General features: G+C 43.5%; 1 protein-coding gene across 9 annotated transcripts in view; it reads right to left on the bottom strand.

Annotated features, from left to right (window-relative positions):
• Nucleotides 1-361: 361 nt before the first annotated feature.
• The window catches only part of GSE1 (Gse1 coiled-coil protein), a 441,190-nt gene continuing 420,019 nt past the window's right edge, over nt 362-21,532 (bottom strand). For all 9 annotated transcript variants that reach the window (XM_081017745.1, XM_081017741.1, XM_081017742.1 and 6 more), the window contains 9 exons: nt 21,185-21,512; nt 15,223-15,815; nt 12,467-12,579; nt 10,681-10,951; nt 9,408-9,515; nt 6,814-7,188; nt 2,528-2,794; nt 1,398-1,501; nt 362-1,264 (listed from right to left, as the gene is read on the bottom strand). In XM_081017745.1, coding sequence (XP_080873871.1) covers nt 1,130-1,264; nt 1,398-1,501; nt 2,528-2,794; nt 6,814-7,188; nt 9,408-9,515; nt 10,681-10,951; nt 12,467-12,579; nt 15,223-15,815; nt 21,185-21,512 — 2,294 coding nt within the window. In that variant the 3' untranslated portion in view covers nt 362-1,129. The remainder of the gene's footprint in view (nt 1,265-1,397; nt 1,502-2,527; nt 2,795-6,813; nt 7,189-9,407; nt 9,516-10,680; nt 10,952-12,466; nt 12,580-15,222; nt 15,816-21,184; nt 21,513-21,532) is intronic.

The raw sequence follows: 21,532 nt of genomic DNA, 5'->3' as shown, positions 1-21,532 counted from the left end.
CAGTATTCCAAGTGCTTGAAGAAAAAAAGGGTAGCAGGGCAGGGGGAAATGGGGAAAAGAAACTCCAGTTGCGCAGGAGAATTTACTGTACCAGAAACTGGTGCTATGCATCGCAAAATGCCTAAGTGATAGCACGTGCCCCAGTGGAAAGCTTTTTCCTTAAAATTCTTTTAAAAAAACATTTCATTATTTTTTTCATGTCCTGACCAGCAGCAGTACAAACACTAAAAGCAAGCTATCTTTTTGCCAAAAAGAAAAAAAAGCAGAAACATATTGAAAATGGCAAGCTTTTTATAACAATAATTAAAGTAATAAAAACATACAAAACATTTTTAAATATATACACAGTACAAGGCTGAAGCACCTTTTTCACTCTTTAATTGTAAAATCTTTGTATGAAAATTCTACCCACTGGGGTACATAATCTGTGTGTGTTGTATGTATATCACTGTTCTGTACATCCTCCCCTCCCCAGTAATAAAAAGGTACCTTCAGTTTATTTATTCACTTTTATTTTTCAAGTGAAATGCATTTCCAGCAAAAAGCTGATAGATGCATGGGAAGTCAAGTTTGGAAGCTGCATTTTCTTCTGCTAGGCCTACTACTCTGCAGATAATTATTTCTGTATCCAAAATATCCAGATTATTCTAACAAAAACTGATGTGTACCTTGTCTCCTCTTGGATTGAGAAACTGTATTTCAGAAATAAAATGGGCAGATTCCAAAGTATAGCAATTGAACTTATATGGCAACAAAAAGGAGCATATGTATGGAGATAATCCCGGCCCCTTCAACGGGAGATGGATGTTAGTGTCATTGGTGGAATCGCTGGATTAAAAACAGTATTTTAAAAAGGCAGAAGAGGAAGCAGAAGGAAAATAACCCTTTCAAATTTAACCAAAACTAGAGTCCTTCTAAGCAAGTTACTCGCAGGCTTAAAAAGATTCAGTTGCATCTTTTCAAGAGATGGGTTTGGATTTTCCTGGATTCCACGGTCCATTGCTCCATGCATGGCACATTCTCTTTTATTTTTAAGCTTCAAACCTCCCAGTGAAAAATATTAAATATTCCAGGTAATAAAATAGATTATTATTTCTATACTATATGTTCGGCCTAGTACAAGGGAGTGTCACCTGGGATACCCCTTGAAGTAACTTCTAGACCACTGCATTGCAGGCAACGCAAGGCACTTTCTCAAGTGATCTAGTTCGGCCTGAAGTCGTTCCCTTTCAGAGACAATCTTCTGCTTCTGGTTCCTTAGTTCCTGCACAGGAAGAGAAGAGACATTTCAAGTAACATGATTAGTATAACCACAATAATGGATTTTGTTCCTGAAGCACAGAACAGAAAAAATGACATTAGAGCTGAGATGCAATTGGTGTTGAATCCACACTCACCGTCATAGCATGCGATAGTTGTTCTGCAGTCAGACTGAGATTGTAGTGCTGGGCCTCCAAGCGTCTGCACTGGGTTTGCAGCACTTGTCGTTCCAAATTTTGCTCTGCAATCAAATTTAGAGAATTTGTCACTTTTCAGTACCAGGCTAGGTTCCTGACAAACTACTGGTACTCATTCAAGAGGCCTGGTTTGTATATCACACTAAGCCAGACCACGGCTTAGTGCAAATGCATGAGCATGCAGGCTCCTAGAGAGAAGAGTGTGGCTGCTTTGTTCCTCCCCTGCCCTGGTTGTTCTGCTGCTATACTAACCTATGGTTTGGCTTATTGAGTCATATGAACCCAAACCTCATGGTTTAGCTCTCCTGGAAAAACATTGAGCTGTAAATAATAGGACAAACCTTGATTTAAAAAGCTCATGGTTAGCCTGGAGAGAACTCAACCATGAACCCACGTTCAGACAGCATGGTAAGCCAAGCAGTGGCTGTCTCTCTTGGGAGCTTGCATGCTTGCACTATGCAATCAGACCAGTGAAACTGAAGTGGAGAGCATCTGTAGTCTGTATTAACCTTAAAAACTCAGTACTGTAAAGTATCTTGAAATTTGCCCTGTCTTAAACTATGAAAGATGCTTCTCGAGAAATGAAGGGCACTGAGGAACTTAAAATAGTACAGTCGAACGTTTCGGCTCCCAAACGCCAAAAACCTGGAAGTAAATGCTCCAGTTTTCAAACATTTTTTGGAAGCCAAATGTCCAATGTGACTTCCACTTGAGTGCAGGAAGCTCCTGCAACCAATCAGAAGCCGCACCTTGGTTGTCGAACATTTCCAAAGCTGAAGGGGCTTCTGAAACGGATTACATTCGACAACCGGGGTTTGACTGTACAATAAATCTCTTAACAGAAAAGGAAAAACTGACCCTAGGCAACTTTGTGTCCACAAAGCACAGGGTGTTTCTTACCAGGACAAAACACTCTTCTGATCTTGACAAAGAACACATAAGCATATGTTCACACAGGAATAGCTAAGATTGGAGCAAAGTAAACAGCAATAACCTGCTCCAACCTTTTTCCCTTTGCATCACTGGGAAACAACTTGAGGCAAGGGATCTCCTGAATCAGTGCAGCTTACCTTCTATATGTTCTTGGTAAGCCTCAAAGATGGCTTCAATCCCCTGCCATTTGGGTCTGGGATACTCCTCTTCCTCCTCCTCTTCCTCCTCTTCTGAGTCAGAGACCTTTTCATGCTCTGGGGGTATGAAACCCTTATGCTGAGAGTCTTTCTGGCCATTCTGCTGTGGCAGAGACACCCAACTTGAAGTCTGCAACTCCGGAATGTTATAATGAATGGAGGCATCAACTTTGTGGTTCTGCTCTGCGGAGTGTGCCACTGCATTTCCTAGAAGGCAGCATTGCAAGAGGTAAAACATCTGCATTGCATGTCCCTTTTGACTAATTTCTGTGTTAGGACCAGCTGCGCTTAAACTTCAAAATGTTTACGTCAATACAAGGTAAGATGGTTGAAGTATATTGCCCACATCCCCACTTACATATCAAGGGTGTGGATTACCCATAGTCTGGAAAAAATGCACTATTGCTCTGGGATGAGATCCAGGTGGTTGTAAGCACCTGCACCCACAGTGGAAGATAAGTTAAGCTAAAGCAAATGAAGAAGCCTAGACACATATATTGCTAGGGAAAGCAAATTCTCTGCAAGAAGTAATTTTGCATCAAGCTCTTCCATATCACATTAACCCATCCTTGCAACTTGCTCCAATATTTGTGCAGAATAAGTTCCAACTACAATTACAAGTATCACCCACAAGGAACTATTAAAAGCAAGACCCAAATGATGGAGTCCACACACACTCAGGGGAAGTGTAAAGGAAATAAAAAGGGAAACCATTGAGGAATTCTGGGGAGGGGGAAGGACCAAAAGACTTGTCAAGGTCACAGAGCAGTCAGACGTAGAGAAGAATTTAAGAGTTCAGATGGCCAAGCTTAAATCAAGTGCCCAAGAAATATCCCACCACCTCTTTCAAAATAGGACTGCTGAAAGGGACATTAACAGTTTTAACAATTTCTACTCAAGATGTTATCTCAGAGGAAAGGTATGTCACCAAGATTAATGCTCTGTATTCAGTACAAGAGACGTTTTCAGGGGATTTTACTATCTTTCAGACCTAGTCAGTGAAAACATTTATGGCCCATACCTTCAGCTGCTGAATTGGTGTCTCCTATTGGCTGCCTTAATTTTTTTTATTTCGCTTTTGACTAACAGCTGCTGCCAACACACTGTAACAACTTTATATTCTGCACTTCTGTCCACTGAAATTAATGAGCTTTTCACTATGTGAGCTGTATTTCCAGGGCATTTCATGAAGTTATCATATTTACTACTGCCTACTGAAAAACATTCAGGCTATTCTAGCAAGAGAAGCAAATGATAATACCGAAAATATTAAATGTCTGTAAACAGTTTTATGTGGGCATACAACATTTGTTCCAAGTATGAATTGGGTTGAAATCTATACCAAGGCTCTTCCGGGACAGCGCCATCGGCAATGGCGGAGTTCCTCTGACAGAGAGGAACCCGCTCCGTGAAAATCGGGTCTTGCCGCCGCGGCGAAGGCGGAGACCCTTTAAAAATCCCAGGCGGAGGAAGCCTGGGAACGTGGGATTCGGCTGACACCAGGAGCGCCTCCCCTACTCGCAGGGAAACCCTTTTTCGGGGGTCCGAAGCGACGTGGGGTGAGTGGCGCGGTGTTTTGAATCAACCGCTACTTTTACGGAGTGAAGCCGCACAGCCGTTGCCGGAGAGCGCTGACCTTCCTGTGGACAATTGGACTCTAAACAAGTACCCGTGAGTAGGACGGAAAATTAGATTAAGTATTAAGAAATATGGAAGAAGATTGGAAGAAATTTAAGGACTATCTACAGAAATTTTGTAAAATTAATGAATGTTAGAATGATGTTGGATAGAAATTAAGTGGTTTTCAGCTGTAATACTATAAGGGAATATGAAAAATGGATTATTAATAGGTAAAAATTTAACGTTACAATATTTTAAGATTAAAGACTAGGATAAACAAAGAGGGTAAGGATTTGCTGAACCAACAAACTGAACTGGAATACAAAAAAGGGAGGCGTGAGGAGGTCCGGGAAATAAGCTAATGAAAAATAAGTAATGGAAAGATTGAGTTGTTTTTAGCCATTTTTATTTTTGTACTTTTTTCTTTTTTTGTTTTTGTTTTGTAACATTTTGAAAATCTTAAAAAATATCTTAAAAAAAAAAAAAAAGAAGAAATATCTTAATTTGGCACAGAAACGGGAAGGTTCTAAACAGGAAGTCCGCCTCCCGTTTTTTGTAAATAGATTGAAGCAAAAACTTTGTAAGCTAAAGTCTGGAAAGTCGTATATAAAGTTCTAAATTTCCTTCATTCATCACCACCAAAACCCCTCTTGGAAGCAGGAGAAAAGAGGGGGATTTTTGACTGTTTAAGCCTGCAGGAGAGAGAGTAAAGAAAGATAAATCTTCCACTGTCTCAAACCTGGGAACGGGGTGTCAGAGACAGAAATTTGTGGGGAAAGTTCATCGACTGTGAACGGAACGTCTTTTGACAGATAGTTAAAATATATATATATATATTGATTCCAATGTTGCTTCTTGCAATCAAAAGAAACAAAGTATTTGAAAAGTGAAAGTAATTTTTCCTTGTTGGTCCTGCTTTTAAAAGATGGATACAAATAGAAATTGTCTCCTCTAGAGGGAGCTTGTTAATTTGTTGCCGGAGCTGATCTGGGGACCTCACAGCTGTATGATTAGGATCGTGAGACCAGACTCTAACCTTGGGGGGGAAAATGTGTTTACAAGAAGTCTTGGTGCTTGCTTTTTGCAAGACAAGTGCTTTGCTGGAGCAGATGCATGAGAAGATGGATTTGATGACTGTTGCAGTTAAAAACTTTGGACAAACGGCGAATACCCATATAGAAACCATTCAGGAACCAGCCCAGGAATCTGTTTTGATAGGGCAAGCGCAAGGGCAGAAGAAAATGGAGGAGGTTGTTGTTGAACCTCAGATAATACAAATGAAGAGACCCGAGGCCTTGCAGGAGTATAAGCCGTTGTTCTTGAAGTTCGAATCTGGAATGGACCAGGGGGGGTCTGGAGTTGTGAGGGCTCTTAATTTTGGAAAGACTTTGAAACATGCTTTTAAATACTTTCTGGATTACAGTGTTGACTGTGGGGAATGGGACTGTGGGGAATGGGCTGATCTGCTGAGGAGAGATGGAGATACTTTTGGATTGGAGTCCTCCCGAGACCTACCCCCCAATGAGAAAGGAAAGAAAATAAGAAAAAGATCAACAAAAGATAAAGTAAAGGGCAGGTATAAACAAGAAGAAGACCTGCAGAAGGGACATGGAAAAGATTTAAGAGCCTCGGACATAAGAGCACCAGGTTGATGGATTAGATAGACGAGAAAGGACTGACAAAACCCGAGACCAGGAAGAAGAGACGATGGATGAAGATTGGAAGAAAGTTTCAAAATTTATTTAGAAAAGTATTGTAAAATTAATGAGTATTAGAAAAATGTTGGAATGAAATTATTTGGCTTCAGCAGAAATGTCAAAAAGAATTATGAAAGAATATGTTATGGTTAAATTTTTTTGGTATATATAAGTTTTAAGTTATAGGGTTTCCTAGGCAAGATAAGGTTAAAATAGACTAAGGTAATTTAAATGACAGAATATTGTGAAAGATGGAAAGGATTTGCTGAGATAATTAACAACTAGAATACAAAAAAGGGAGGTGTGAGGAGGTCGTTGAAATAAGTTAATGAAAGTTAAGGATTTGGGAATATTAGACTTATTTTTTAATTGTTTGTTTATTATTATTTTTTTATTTAGATGTATTGTTTTTTTGTGTTTTTTTACTTTGGTTTTTATTGCTCTGTATTGTTTAATTGTTATGTTTATCTACTTTCTTTCTTTTTCTCCTTCTCTTGTCTTTTCTTTCTTTTTTCTTTGTAACTTTAAAATTCTCAATAAACATCATTTAAAAAACAAAAATGAAATCTATACCAGGCACTCCACTGATTCTATTCCCCATAATGATAACTATTTTTTTTCCTATTTGGAATGCACTACGCATTGAACGTACTTCAAGCAACTGTCCCCGCAATGGCTTTACTAAAATTGAAACTGGATTGTGTAGAGTCTTGGCCTATCTAAAATGAATCCATGTAAAATCTGCATATCCAAAACTTGAATTATGCAAGCAGCAAGGAAACCAATCCCAAACTGGGCTCAAAAACTGACCCTCATAAGCCAAAAGTCCTATGCATTTCCCTTATCACTCAATCACATATATCTCTGGCAAGATGTTGGCACTACTTGCCTCCTACAAGTTGTCATTACCTTTGTGTTTCTGCAACGCTTTCTGTGTGGACTGCAGCACAGACTCGTGGAATTGATGTGCAAACTCCTCGGCTATAAAGGGCTCCCATGGCTTGTTCTTCCCATTCATACTGTGTGATAACGGCACAGGGATGTCCTTTGGCAAAGAACCTCGGACATAGTTAAGGATGCTCAGGCTTTTCTTGGCCATGTGCCCATCGCTCAACTTAGGCTTCTCTGCAGAGATAGGAGCCGGCTCCTTGGACCTTGGAAACTCATGCGGTCGCAGCTGTTCCATTCTGCTGGGCTCAGCTGTCTTCTGAGAGTCTGGCAGCGAAGCAGCAGCAATGCTGACTGGTTTCTCTGAATCCACAGCAGTTTGCTGTACTTGTGGCTCTTTGGGAAAGAAAGAAAAACAAACAAAGTCACTCGGGGCAGCCACAGTGCTGCTTCGATATAAATTCCCTTTGTCAAGAGTTCCGTGACTGAACAAAAGGGTTCTGAAAAACAAATTACCATTTTGCACTCTGTGGAGTTACTGTTAATTCTCTGGCATAAAGAAATAGAACAGAAACACTCCTTCAGTTGGGATGCATAACTTGGGTGAGTATTTGTTTCTTTCCTAAAATAATAGACGCTTACAATGCCTTTGATGACATATTGTCAAGTGCAAATTGGGACTTGTACTCAGCTGACATGTTATCCCTTGGTTGCTCTGCTGCAAGAATACTGCAAAATTTACCTTGAGGTAGCTATAAGACTCTCTTTGAACATGGGAGGAAACAACAACTTTGCTCAAGGCAAGCAAATCTGTGTGCACAAATAAGCTGCCTCATTTGAGGAAGCGTGCTAGTGCGCGGTTGACACGTTACAGATCTGGGGTAACAGAGTTTGGGGGTGCAAGGGCATTCAGAACTGCTAGAGTTAGTGAATGCTGGAAATGAATAAAGGGGTAGAATTTAGCTGATTTTTTGGAGTATGAAGGGAAGATGCCAGACATTAGATTTAAATTACAGGCTGAATGCGATTAGAAGGAGAATTAAGTGCCAGGCAATTAAAGAACAATTGACCATGCAGGTGCTGTCCTTGCCCCTCCACCTGCAGCTGTGTGTTAGCAAAAGAAATAACAGTGTTGGGAGGGGGAGGTTACAGGAGGTGTGACATCACACAGGAAAAATGCCCTGTAAAAAAACAAAAAACAGGTCTGGGGAAGGGTGGGTGAGCAGATGGAAGGAGAGGGTTTTTTTTTTGTTTCGTTGGTTTTGCAAGGTGTGCTGGCAACAAGAAGAAGGAAGTTGGGAAGAACTCCATGAAGCACTGGCTGGAGGAGGTTGCATCAACAGACTGGGTGCTATGACTGGCTGCTGCTTTGGACCCAAGCTTGCTGTAGCTATCAGAGGAGCCATGGGGGATGCTCTTTGGGTATAGTAATAAATTATTATTAATAAGTTTTGTTTATTCCCCAGCCACCCTCAGCGGCTTCCAGCACACATAAAAACATAATAAAACACCAAACATTAAAAACCTCCCAGTACAGGGCTGCCTTCAGATGTCTTTTATAAGTTGTATGGTTATTTATCTCCTTTATATCTGATGGGAGAGCATTTCACAGGGAGGGTGCCACTGCCCTGTGCCCATTTCCCTGTAACTTCACTTCTCTCAGTAAGAGAACCCCTCCACTGAAGGCTTTAGGTGTAAATATGTGTAAAATAAAACATTTCTTAAAGACACTAGTCTTCTTGTGCCTTGATTTCCCAATGGAAACACAACGCTAGGCGAGTGCCTGCAACTCCCTGGAATCTTCCTACTGCTTGGCAGAGATGGGGTGGGGTGGGGGTGGCACACAACCTCTGTAAAGCCCTGAACAACCAGGTTACCAGAAAGACTGCCTGCCCTTGTAGAGCTCTGTACATTCACGTAGAATGCACCCTACACAAAATAATAGGGCAGTGACAAAATGGGCATTTTATACTTTCTTATTAGTTTTAAGTTGTATTTTTGTTTTAATGGATATTTTTACACTGTAAATAGCTTACACTCCTTAGAGATTTTTGAAATATTAAATGGTTTTAAAATGCTTTTACATAAAATAAAATAAAATAAAATAAAAAGATGCAAATACCTCCCACCAAAACTGTGTGAGCAGTGTAGGAAGTTACATGCAACCCAGCCCTCCTGAGCTTGCAGCTTCTGGCATGTGCCTATTGTTGGGTTATTTAAGAAGCAGTTGGAGATAATGAGACACAAGGGGCACTCCCACCCCTCCCTTTGAGGTTTCTGTAAAGTCTGGCGGCAGCTGCAACTCATTTTATACATACTTGGAAGTACGCCTCATTGAAATCAGTGGGGCTTACTTTTGAGTAAATGTGTACTGGTTTGTGTTGCAGATCCAGTTCTTGGAAGCACACCACATGTTCTGTTTTGGCAGACAAACAACACTCCTGTAATCGGGCACTCAAAACGTCTCCCTGGACTTAATCTGCCTGGTTTACCCTAGCAGAAAGTCACAGACAAGGATAATCAAGTCCACTGGGACATCTTTCAGCCTCAAGAAGCCCCAGCCAAGAAGGCATCAATCCCTTGCTGTCACACAGTTGCCATTTATAGCCACTTACCAGGTTGGACGCTACTAGGACTGTCCCGTGGGGAGGTTTTCACTGATACTGCTGTGGAGGCACTTTTCTGTTTCATTGCATGGAACATCTCCACCAGCTTCTCTGTATCTGAAAAATGAGAAGCAGTGAGCAAAACTAGCTTTTGCTCAGAGGCAAAATGAAAGAGGCAGAACTGATGCACAGTCCCAGAGAGCAGCTCTCTCCACTCCTGGTTAGTAAAGCCTGTTTGTTTTTTGCTCTTGGCTCTTAATAAGAAAATCAAACACCACATACTTTCTCAGAATATATACTGCACTTTTTAAGAGTTACCAAAGCATCACACACATATCACCACTAATCCTCACAACTGTGCTATAAAGACCTGTATTTTATTGTATTTTTTTCTAATTTAAGACACATAAACCGCTTAATCATTAGCATTTCTATGGGGTGCACATAAAAATAACCTTCGCGGAAAATAAAACAATAGAAATTCATTGCAAAAACTAAACACTACCTTAAAATGCCTGCTGGACCAAGAAAGCCTAAGTCATGTGCCTGACATTTCAGTTAGAAGGGATTTCCACAGGCTTGGATCCACAAAAGTGAATGCATGGCTTCTAATAGTTATAAGCCATGCATCTGAGCCATGGGGGAACACTAACATATACACCCCACAAGAGTTCAGTGACTGGGTAGGGATATAAGGGATCAGGCAGTCCTTAAGATAGCCTGGACCTAATTTGTTAAGGGCCTTGAACTCAAAAGCTTGTACCAGCTGCCCATATGCTGTTAAGCACCAGAATATTGAGTTTAAGGTTAAGCTGAGATCTGAAGATACTTCTTGGTAGTCCCTAGCCCATGCTGTTCATCACAATGCTACACCAATACTACCAGGCTGTTCTCTCTTTCTTAAGACAATGCCGTGTAACAACTGCAGGGCAGCAGCAGGTTTTGGCACTAGACAAAGGCCAGATCCACAGTTTTCCTTTAGTTGTAATGTGGGTTGCTTCTGGAAGATGAGGCTTTGAGAAGTCAAGTGGCCTACAGTCCAATTTCCAAGAGGCCATTTCACATGACGCTTGACCCTCATATACAAGTTTAAACAAAAGTGCATGATTTTTTCTGCATTCCTTGGACACACTGGCTTGCAGACTGCAGTTTGTTCAACAGATTCCAAAAGGTACAGAAGTGAGATGCTCCTCTGTATGGCCTTTGAACTTACCAGACCCACTTAAACTTCCCTCACATCCTGGAAGATCTTCTACCCATCTTCCCACAAACCAATACTCACCTTTCCGTTTCTCAGCAGTGATGTGGGTTAAATTGAAGGTGGTAAGGAATCTCTTCTTCTCCTCAAAGTTTGGGCTGTTGTTCATTTCATCAGGGCTGTAACGTGTTGAGAGCACAAAACGAGGAGAGGGTGTCTGGCGTTTATTCTGGACGCTAGGTGGCGAGGGGCTCCTCTCTCGCAACATTCTCCGCCGTTTCCTCCGCTTTTGAGTCAGCAGCTCCTCCTTCTGTTGTTGGGTGGTCAGTCCAAAAAGCTGTAGGAACTCCAGTTTCTGGAAGAGCGTAACAAAGGGATGCTCATTCAGATGGTTTCTTTTGCTTAAAGGTATACATCAACCAGTGTTTCCATGATATTAGTTCTAAGGTGAAGTATGTGCTATCATTTTGTTTAAAGAAACCACAGGAAGTCTGCATTGCTCAGTAAAGGATTCTCTTTTCAAGAGAAACACCTAGCTGCCTAATTCCTTACAGTATGCCAACTGCACAGAAAGGAGGTAAGTTATCAATGGCCTATCCAAATACTTGACAATATTCAGACAGCCAAAAAAAGAAGAAGAAAAAGGAAAAATAGGTAGAATGTGCTTGTGCTTCATGTATGGGTGGGCAAACTTTTTGAACTGCATTCCTTGTGGAGTGATAAGAGTGGGTGAGGGTAGTTGAGACATCCATTACCGCCACTTCTCTCTCTCCCGCCTCACATACAAAACACCCACCCATTCACACAAACAGAGCACTAGATAACCATTTGTTGTTGTTTTTAAAATCCTCTTTCTGCCAAAACATGCAAGTGAAAATGTGCTTTGAATTTTTAAAAAGAGATAATACAGTATACCAGTGCCCATTTATAGGGAAGGTGAGTAGGAAGGGTGTGCAGTAGCTAATATGTACTACTGTTGCTACCTCTTTAATAAAAAAAAGTGATAAACTGCATTTGAGCCTCCGTACTCCTGCTGGCTCTTTACTCTGTGCTCTTCCCTCTTGAGACTCAGAAGGCAGTGACTGAAGCATCCATAGAGTTGAAGGAGGAAGTGGGAAGAGAGTCACTCTTTTTTACTTCCTCCTTCAACTCTAGGAACTTTTCCAGGCTGAGATCAGCATTCAGTCCTCAGCCTGGAAAAATACACAGAGCTGGGGGTAGGGGAAAGTGTCGCTTGCAAGAACTTGGGATTTGTGGCACTGATTGGAATTTGCCCTGAGATATTGAACAAATCATTTATATTTGGAACATCACAGACTCCCACTTTTCAACTCAAGCATAAAAGGTAAAGGGACCCCTGACCATTAGGTCCAGTCGTGGCCGACTCTGGGGTTGCGGCGCTCATCTCGCTTTATTGGCCGAGGGAGCCGGTGTACAGCTTCTGGGTCATGTGGCCAGCATGACTAAGCCACTTCTGGTGAACCAGAGCAGCACACGGAAACGCCGTTTACCTTCCCGCTGGAGCGGTACCTATTTATCTACTTGCACTTTGATGTGCTTTCAAACTGCTAGGTTGGCAGGAGCAGGGACCGAGCAATGAGAGCTCACCCCGTCACGGGGATTCGAACTGCCGACCTTCTGATCAGCAAGTCCTAGGCTCTGTGGTTTAACCCACAGCGCCACCCGCGTCCCTCAACTCAAGCATATTTGCTCTAAAAGACAGATAATAGTGTGATGTTAGCAAAGTTCAGTTCTTGGTTTTAGGTTAGCAAGTGATCTTACCTGGTGCAGCTAGACTTGTCAACTCTTGCAAATCATTATGGACCAGTATTTGTCCATAGTATTATGTGAAGTAAGAGGTGGGGCTTACCTCAGAGGAGGTGTCCAACTTTAATGGGGGTTGCTCTGCAACACATCGCAGGTGGGCTCGCACTTCCTCTTCATCGCTCTCATCATAAGAGTCATCCAGATCATAGTAGTAACCTGTACATAATAAAGCAGAGAAGGCCAACTTGAAGGTTGCGGGAAGCTGCAAATCTTTTACCTAGCATCATCACAACCTTGTTTTGTTTTTGTTTTCCTGTGGCTAAGAGACACAATCTAGTCTATAATGGAATATGCTTTAGAGTAAAAACTGGGCCCAACCATAAGGGCTGTTTGCATCCTAGTGGGTTGTTCTCAGGAGCAGCTGAATGAATTGTCATCACTGTTCTGAGTGCGCAGGCAGAGCCAGATAATGTTACAGCAAGGGCAACAGACTATGTTCTCTGGGCCTCTGATTCAGGAAAGATACCAGCCTCCTGTACAGATACATGTCTGGGGAAAACAGGCACAGAATCCTACTGAGGTTTGTATGCATTCTGCCTCCTGCAAAAAACAAAAAACGCAGTTATACAAAACAAGATCAAATTTGACCAGAAAAAAATGAAATGAAAAGCTCAGAAGGTAGGCAGGTGGAAGCCAGCTGCTTGTGCAATGCAATGACTGTGCTGTGGTCCCTTGGATGTATGGCTGCTGTGCCCATAAAAGGAGGCAGTTGGCTGTGAATGCCCTGGTGCTCTGAAGCACCTGCTAAACAGTGAGAAGGCTGGTTGCCTTGTGTGCATGTGGCAACCAGGAGGTGCTAGGCAGATGAACATGGTGGGGTGCTAATGATCAGGCCAGGACTCTTCCCGGTACTGAACAGGCTTGCATGCCAGATTCCTAGATTCAGTCCTTCATGCTTCCCAGTCTTTGCAGTGAGCGCATCTGTGTATTGCAGGAGCAGCCACTGTTAATGCTCTGGCATGCCACCATCACATGCTCCCAGTGGCACAGCAGCTAACCATGATGCTAGCTGGCATAGGTTAGTGGGGCAGCTAAAGAAGAAGGAGGCATCTAGAAGGCAGAGAGAACAAGCTGACATGCCCAAAGGGATGTGAGCAGCTACAAGTAGAAAACAGTAACATCACACAATGGAAACTGCAGACCCTGTGTGCGAAACTCACCTTTCCCAACTAAGTGCCTTGCTTTTTTCCTGTTTGCTAATCCCACTCTGGTTTTACATTCCAGATTAATATTTAAAGCTGCTTTATTAGTCTCAGTTCATCATTTATTAACTGGAGGCAGGATTTATGGAGCAACTTGGACAGTGTGCCCAAGGCAGGCAAAGTGGATGGGGGGAAAGGAAGCAGCCTGCCACGTTAGAGGGTCAATACATTTCTGATATGTGATCCAAGCTACCGGGGCTTTGATAAAACCCCAAAAAGGCTGGTTTTCCCTGAACATTACACTCTTCCTTCTAGACATTACAAATTCAAGCCATGCTTTTAATTTGGGACAAATGAGGCAACTTGCCTACTGGAGAAGCTTTATGCAAATCAAGGGGTAGAATATCTCAGCCTCAGATACAGCCTTTTACTCATCCTTCAGGCAGCAACACACTTTAATCCGGCTTCAGTGGATCTCTTCCTAAAATCTGGTGTATTCAGTATTTGCTCTTCCAGGTTTCTCAGTCAGGAGGACAATTTGAACAGGGTGCTTTTTCCGGACCCCACACAATAGGATCCAAATGGAAGTGGATCTCTTGATGCATTCTGACAGGTGTGGGATTTAGATTGGATTACTAGAGATTATACTACTAATCTCTAGCAGAAAACCACTTAAATATTACTATTATACTAAGTATTACATTTTTATAATCAATCAGTAGTGACACAATGCTTACAGCAAGGTGTTAGACAAGGAGTGACTGAACCTACTGTTTGGACATGTCTCCAACTCCAAATGGGAACTGGAAAGTCAGCACAATGAGGAAAATGTGTTCCTGAATCCACTTTTAGGAATTTCTGTATGCCTACTAAAAAAGCCTTGAGCAACCAAAGTTTGCAGTGCTGTGCTGCTTTTTAAAATAACAACGTAAAAGTGTGTTGTTGTTTTTTAAAAAGGTGCCCCTACCAAGTCCACACCTGGCTACAAAGGATGAAACCTGGAGGCTAGCAGGGTCCCTACTACCAAAGCACACACTGGCTGTGAGCTTATCTCCATGCCCCCCGCCCCTAGCCTGGCACAAGGAAAAACATCAAATCTGAAGGAGGGACACCTTTTTCTTTTTCACACAAGTTCCTTGGTACTAACCAAACCATACAGCTCTGCTGTAGGGACTCTTTGGCCAAGACTTCCTTCACCTGAGAGCCCACGAGGGCTGTGTGGCCTCCTGACAGTTCTAAGCACCTCCCTTTGCTTTTCTGCAGTTACGTTATTTAGTGCTCTCTGTAAGAAAGCTGCAGAAGATGGGCCTTAGCTGAGTGGTACAGCAACTATCTTGTATGCAGAAGGTCCCCAATTCAATCCCTGGCACCAGCTCCAGGTAAAGCTGAAACGAGTCCCTGCCTGAAAACCTGCAGAACTGCTGCCAGTTAGTACATATATAACACTGGACTAGATGGACCAAGGGTCCAACTCAATATAAGGCAGCTTCCTGTGTTTCCTATTTTCCTGAGGATGACTGAGACTTCTACTTCCAAAACTGAAGTCATTTAAAAACTCTGTGCAGCCTTCCCTTTTCCAGGAACAAGACCTGGTGGGGAGGCATTCCGGAGTGCTGGATGTATTGTAGGCCCTTCCACAAAGGGTCTGTGCACTGACCTTTCTCCTGGGCTTCTCTCCGCCTTTTCTCCTCCAGGTCCAGCTTGCTGACCAGCTTCCGGTGCTGTTGCAAGAACTCGTCGTAAACATACATGGGGTCATGGCTTCTGGGTAATGGATGCCGATAGGGTGAGCCTGGCTTGGCGTTCAAGCTCATGTCAACCAACTGCCCACCCTGTGAGAGGGAGGCCCTCTGCTGGTTCAATATGGTCTGTGTGGACTTTTCCAGTTCTGCTAAGAAGGGCCCATGGGAAAAGCCACTATGCTCTGCCCCGCCAGGGTCCCGAGGAGGCTGGAACTTCTCCAGGGCTTCTCTTTTCCTAGCCCCTTCCTCGAGTTTCTCTGGACAGTACACCCGCTCGACCTTCACAAGGGGGATGGCTTGCCGACTGGACTCATACTGGGTGCTGTGGCTTGGGAGAGGGTGGCTTTCCTGTATCCTTCGTGCCTCAGAAGTGTCCATCAAGGAGACAGGGTTCCAGAGGGAAGTGGGGACCGGATGGTGCTGAGGCTTAGGAGAGATAAGTGGAGGGGGGCCTCCAAAATGCTGCGGTTGGTCTCGACTACTTGGTTCAGGGCGGTTTGGTCCCGATCTGCAAAAAGGATAGAGGTACAATTAATTAACAAAGCATGCAAGGTAAGTTCTACAAATAAGTGCTTTTCACTGTGACTAAGGCCACATCTGCACCATACATTTAAAGGATTCCTTTGCCACTTTAGCAGTCATGACTCTGCCCCAAGGAATCCTGGGAGCTGCAGTTCATTGATGGGGATGAAAGTTGTTAGGAGATTCCCTCTTCCTCTCACAGAGCTACATCCCCAGAGCTTCCTGGGATTGATTGTTAAACCAGTCTCACAATAGTAGCTCTGTGAGAGGAATAGGGGTCGCCTAACAACTCTCAGCACCCTTAGCAAACTACAGTTCCCAGGATTCTTTGGGAGAAGCTGTGACTGTGCTCTAAGAGTGCTTTAGATGCATGGGGCGGATGTGGCCCAAGTGTCATCTTGGTATGTAGCAGAAGGCTCTGTGGTCAGAAAAATGACAGGCTGTTCTTCACGGAACCCTCTCTAATGTGAGTGATGGACACTGAATCTACTGCTAATTCCTATGGCAGTTAATTTGTATTTATTTTTGTGTTTGTAGTTTTCTCAGTGCTTTGTTATGAACTGCTGAGTATAATGTGTGCAGGAGAGTAGTTTGTAAATAAAGTGACTGACAGACTGACAGGATGAGTTGTCTTGTGCCTGCCTGCAGTATGTCATTCTGAGATATTACACAGCCCAGTAGTCCACCCTCTGCTATAACTGAACAAGGCCTGTGCAGTGAGCTGCAAAGCAGAAGGGCCAACCTGGAGCATCAGATTTCTCATATAAAGCTATCACTGGAGGGCAGTTTGGCTGGGAATATGTACGTGCATACACATCTGTATCTGTGGGAGGCTGGGACTGGGGTGACACCTAGTGGTTTCTGGACTAGATGCAGAAAGAAACTAGGTAAGAGGAAACACAAAAATGCACACTCACACAAACACCTTGTCAACGCATCTGCACTCATTTCTCATTATTCTTTGTTATTCTAACTGATCTGCCACCCTCACTGAGAATCCAACACTTCATCAATGGGCAATGACTTTGTCAAGGCCACTTACTCAGCAGTGGAGGCTGTTCCGTTAGGCTGAGCAGGGCAGTGCTCCACCAACCTCTGCCCCCAACCAGCCCCGGCCTGCCTGTCAGCTTCCTCCTCCTTAGTTTCAGTGATGCTCCTTGTAGAACTCACCAGGAAGGAAGAGGATAGGAACAAAACTAGAGTTAGTTGACTCTGCCTGTCACTGGCTCTGGTCTCTCTGCCTTGCCAGTCCCAGTGGGCACCAGCCACTGTTATCAGTTGCCTATATTGCTGAGTAGGATTTGGAAATTCCATCTGTAAATTTGTGCTCGACTAAGGAGGGAGAGGATACGGTTCCCCCAAAATATATTAGATCTACAAAGAAGTGCATGGATTAAAGTTACAGAACTTTTGGTTAATGGGAATATTGTCAGCACTGACAGATCCTGTAGGGCTTGGGGGGGCGTACCATAGAAGTTAAAATCAGTGCCTCCTGTCACATGCAGGTAAAAGGTAAAGGTAAATGACCCCTGGACAGTTAAGCCCAGTCAAAGGGGACTATGGGGTGCAGCGCTCATCTCGCTTCATACATGCGTACCCTTACTTTCCCTCTGGGTTTGATTTGTGGAGAGACGTTTCTCAGCCAATGACATTTGGTTGGTCTGATGCATCCTAAAACCTTTTTGGTTAACTGAGCCAATTTTTTCCTGAATAGCTCAGCTGGGTATCCAAAAACTCAGCTGCCGTGTACTTGAGACTCAAAAGTTGGAGGTAACAAACTTTAGGACATCTGCTACAAACAGTGAGACAATGTGGGTGACATAATGGCAAAAAATGTGTGTTTTTTAGCATAATCTACTGATTTTGTTGTGATTATATTTATCCCAGCATCTAAACCCAACATTCTGTTGCTGGAAAAGATAAACAATTCATTGCCATCCCCACAGCTAGCAAGCATCCGTTACGATTGCAATTGCACTGGGGAGTGTGGTTGAAACATTGGAAAGTGAACCTTGACTCTGAAATGCTCAGATACCCAGTGATCATTAAGCATAATGGCCCCGGGCCCTTTTCGCTGTCACCTGCTAACACAAGGACAGACGTGTTGGATTAGATCAAAAGTCTATCTGGTCCAACATCCTGTTTCCCACAGTGACCAACCAGATGCCTCCGGGAAGCCCACAAGCTGGACACAGTGGCAACAACCCTCTCTTGTGGTTGTTCCCTGGCAACTGCTGCTAACTTCTGAACATTCAGGTTTGATACAGCTATCATGCTACTCGAAGGATAAAAGGATTGAGAGCTGGAAGTCACCCTGCAGTCCATCTAATCCAGCCCCAGCTCAGTGCACTTCTTCCCCTTCCCTACCCAGTTGCTGAAGATGGGGTGATCTGTATACAAATTCTGTCAAGACCCAGCTTCCAGCTTCTCTATGGTGGCCTTGCCTAGCCTGGAGGGCAGGGATCTTGTTCGAGGGCTCTTGCTGGGAAGAACATTGACTCTGGAAAAGATATACTAGTTTTGCTGCTTTGAGATTTTACTTTCCTATTGTTATGCTTTAATATGAAATATTAGTTTGAATCATTATTATCACTTAATATTGCTGTAATATTGAATTTATTAATAAGGTTTATTCCAGCCTACTGAAATGTTGTTTCTATTACTTTTTAACTTTTGCTAATATATCCTATAAATAGCTAGTGAATTATCTTGAAACACTACACACAAGTTCCACTTTACAAACACTCGCTATGTTCATTTCCGAACACAAGGAATTAGTACCCAAGCCTCACTATACAGATGTGCATGACAAATTCTGTGATTGAGGACGCATTAGAATTTCCCCCATAGGAATCATTGGAAAGAATCAACTTGGTATGTGAACGGAAATTGTTGACAGGTTACGCAAACACTCGCCTAACAAATAATTTCCAAGGAATGCATTGTGTTCGTAAACTAGGACCTGCGTGTATTTTATGCATTGTTTTATTGGGATCACATTGCTTTGAGCATAGTTTACTATGGAAAACAGAAATGCAAATAAACTGATGATGATGATGATGACAGGGGCAGTAAGTGTGTCCTCCTGTCACTACCCAGACCAATAACTCTGCTCTTAGTTACTTACACATTCACACAAGCTCTGAAGTTCAGAATGTGCAAAGATGCCACAAAAAAGCCTTACGCTCTAGTGGCAGAAAGGGAATGACACCATGAAATCCTTCTTAAATAACTAGTAAAAGGGATAAAACTGTTAGAAGGATAAATATTGCATGTGCTGAAGCTGTGCATTTAACAGTTTTCCACTCCAGAGCACCAGGGCCCCGTGCAGCGGAGCATCAAGTTCAGAGTGATGCCTCAATCTGTAATCTGACTGCTGAGGAGCCAAAGAAGTCTTGGGCATCGGTGTTTGCAAAGGACACAATTTAAGGTTGGGGAATCTGGAGAAGGATGCTGGTGTTACTATCCACAACTAAGCTCCTGGTAGTGTGTGTATGTGTGTGTTTGTGTGTGTGCATGGATGATACTCTTTCCTTTGCCATATGTGAAGCAGCAGCAGTCTGTTGCTGCAGATGTCTCCTGAAGACTTACCTTTTTGCCCAGGCTTTAACTGACCCAAAATATTGTTTTAAGTGTTTGAATTTTCTGAATTTCTGTTTTGCTTTTGTATGCTTTTATGTCTTTTTATATTGCTATTTTACTGGTTTTAGTTTGTGCTTTTGTTTTAACATTTCAGTGTTTTGTTAGATTATACACTGCTTGGATATTTTTGAAATAGGAATTGCTATGTAAGTGCTTTTAAATAAATGTGTTTTTCTGTATGCACACACAGGGTAGTATCAAACTAAGTTTTACTCAGAATAGACCCACTGAAATTAATGGGTCTAAATTAGTCTTGCCATTAATGTCAATGAGTCTACCTTGAGTAGGACTAGCATTGGATAAAATCCCCTCCCATATGGCATTCCTGCTGTCAACGTAGCACTCAAAGTGGCACATAATATACAAGCACAATATAATTCACTAGAGCAACAAGCTTTTTTAAAGAAAAACTATTTATAAAAAACAAAAGCCAATAGATTCTTACTCTTAAAAACTCGTCCTAAAAACACATCCTTAAAAATATCAAATTGGGAGTGGTGCAGACACTCTCTAGTTAACCAGAAAGAATGAGACAACGTCTCTTTCTGTTGATCAACAATGGCCCTGTAACAACAACTTGCCTATGGCTGTAGCTTCCATGGCACCCATTGCCATTATCCAGGCGCAGCGGATTAGCAGCCCCTGGATTGTGGCTTTTGAAGCAAACAGCCCAAGGCCCTTCTCACTGTACGCATTAGAGGTGACCTTGCTCTGTGTGTAGCTCTGCTGAACCATTGCAGAAGAGGATGATGAAATGAGAATTTGACACTGAAGTGCAGACCAGCAATCCACTCCTTCTTATACCTGATTAGCTCCTCTAATCCCCTTGATACCCGAAACCAACAATGGGATCCAGCAGCAGAGCCAAAGGGATGAGTCGAGTCAGTGATGCTTAAGTAAGCGCTTGGCAATAGAGCGAGAAGGGAGATATCAATCCACCCAGAGGCAAGAGGGAGCCGGCAGCAGTAGCGACAGAGACACTTTCTCTCTTCACACAGCTGTGCTTTTGCTCCCCAATTCCCACTCAGAATTTGCTACTCATCACACCATGCCCAGGACTGAGACGGAGGGACTCTGAAGCTGATCTGGCAGGAAGCAAGTTGTTGCCTTGGCTGGAGTGTGGGCTCCTGGTCCACAGTCAAAAACATGCACCAGCCGTGTGGCCGGAGGGACTCCTGCCTTGTTCAAGAGCAATCATTTTGCTCTTGGCCAAGCAGGCAAATGAGGCTCTCAAAGCCAACCTTGGACTCTCCCACCCCCCTCCTGGGTCGTACATTGGGAGGGCCAAGAAGCAGCAGTGCCAGTGACGCTGCAGCCCATTCAGATCTAGAGGCCTCCAAGACTCAGCTCCCTGCTCCCTCCATCTGCCAGAGATGGCAGCAATTAGTGACAACTGCCTTAGTGACACCTGGTCACAGTCGGTTGGATGGAGGCCACCAGGCTCATTCTGCAAAGGCTTCCAAGCAGCTGTCAGATGGCATTAGCTCCTGCCTGTTGAAATCCAAACATAGTAGAGCCAGATGAAGGCTCTGGATCTTTGCTTACCCTTCTGAGACACCAACCCCTCCCAGGTGGGCTGCCGCTCCTGTGAAAGATTTGGGTGCTTTCAGATCTCCTCTGCCCCACAAGCCAGATGCGAACAGAGAGTAGCCAGCCGGTAGGATCCAAGAGGCCTCCACTAGCAGAGAGGCCACTCAAGAAGCAAAGCCTTACCTGGGGTTCTCTGGCCGGTGCTCGGCCTCCATCTGGCCGGGCGGGCGCCCAATATCCAAATGCTGCTCCAGAACTTGCTGCCGGAACTCCGACACTTGGGACTGGCGGTCTTCTTTCTCCTGCCGTAGCCGCCGCTGCCGCGCCAGCCACTTCTCTTCCTCATTGGTGCGCTGGATGAGGAGCGCTGTGGCTGTGCTGCTGCCAGGCAGGGGGAAGATGCCGTGGTTGGAAATGAGACTGGGCACGGGATGGTGCGAGGCAGACGACGAGTGCAAAGGATGCTGGACTGGCTTGGGGGTCTGGATAGCAGAAGAGTCCTTGGGCTTCTCTGTAAGGGGGAAAAAGGCA

Source organism: Podarcis pityusensis, assembly GCF_964106645.2.
Source record: "Podarcis pityusensis genome assembly, chromosome: 8".
Classification (NCBI taxonomy): Eukaryota; Metazoa; Chordata; class Lepidosauria; order Squamata; family Lacertidae; genus Podarcis; species Podarcis pityusensis.
This window is presented reverse-complemented; position numbering and strand designations above follow the sequence as displayed.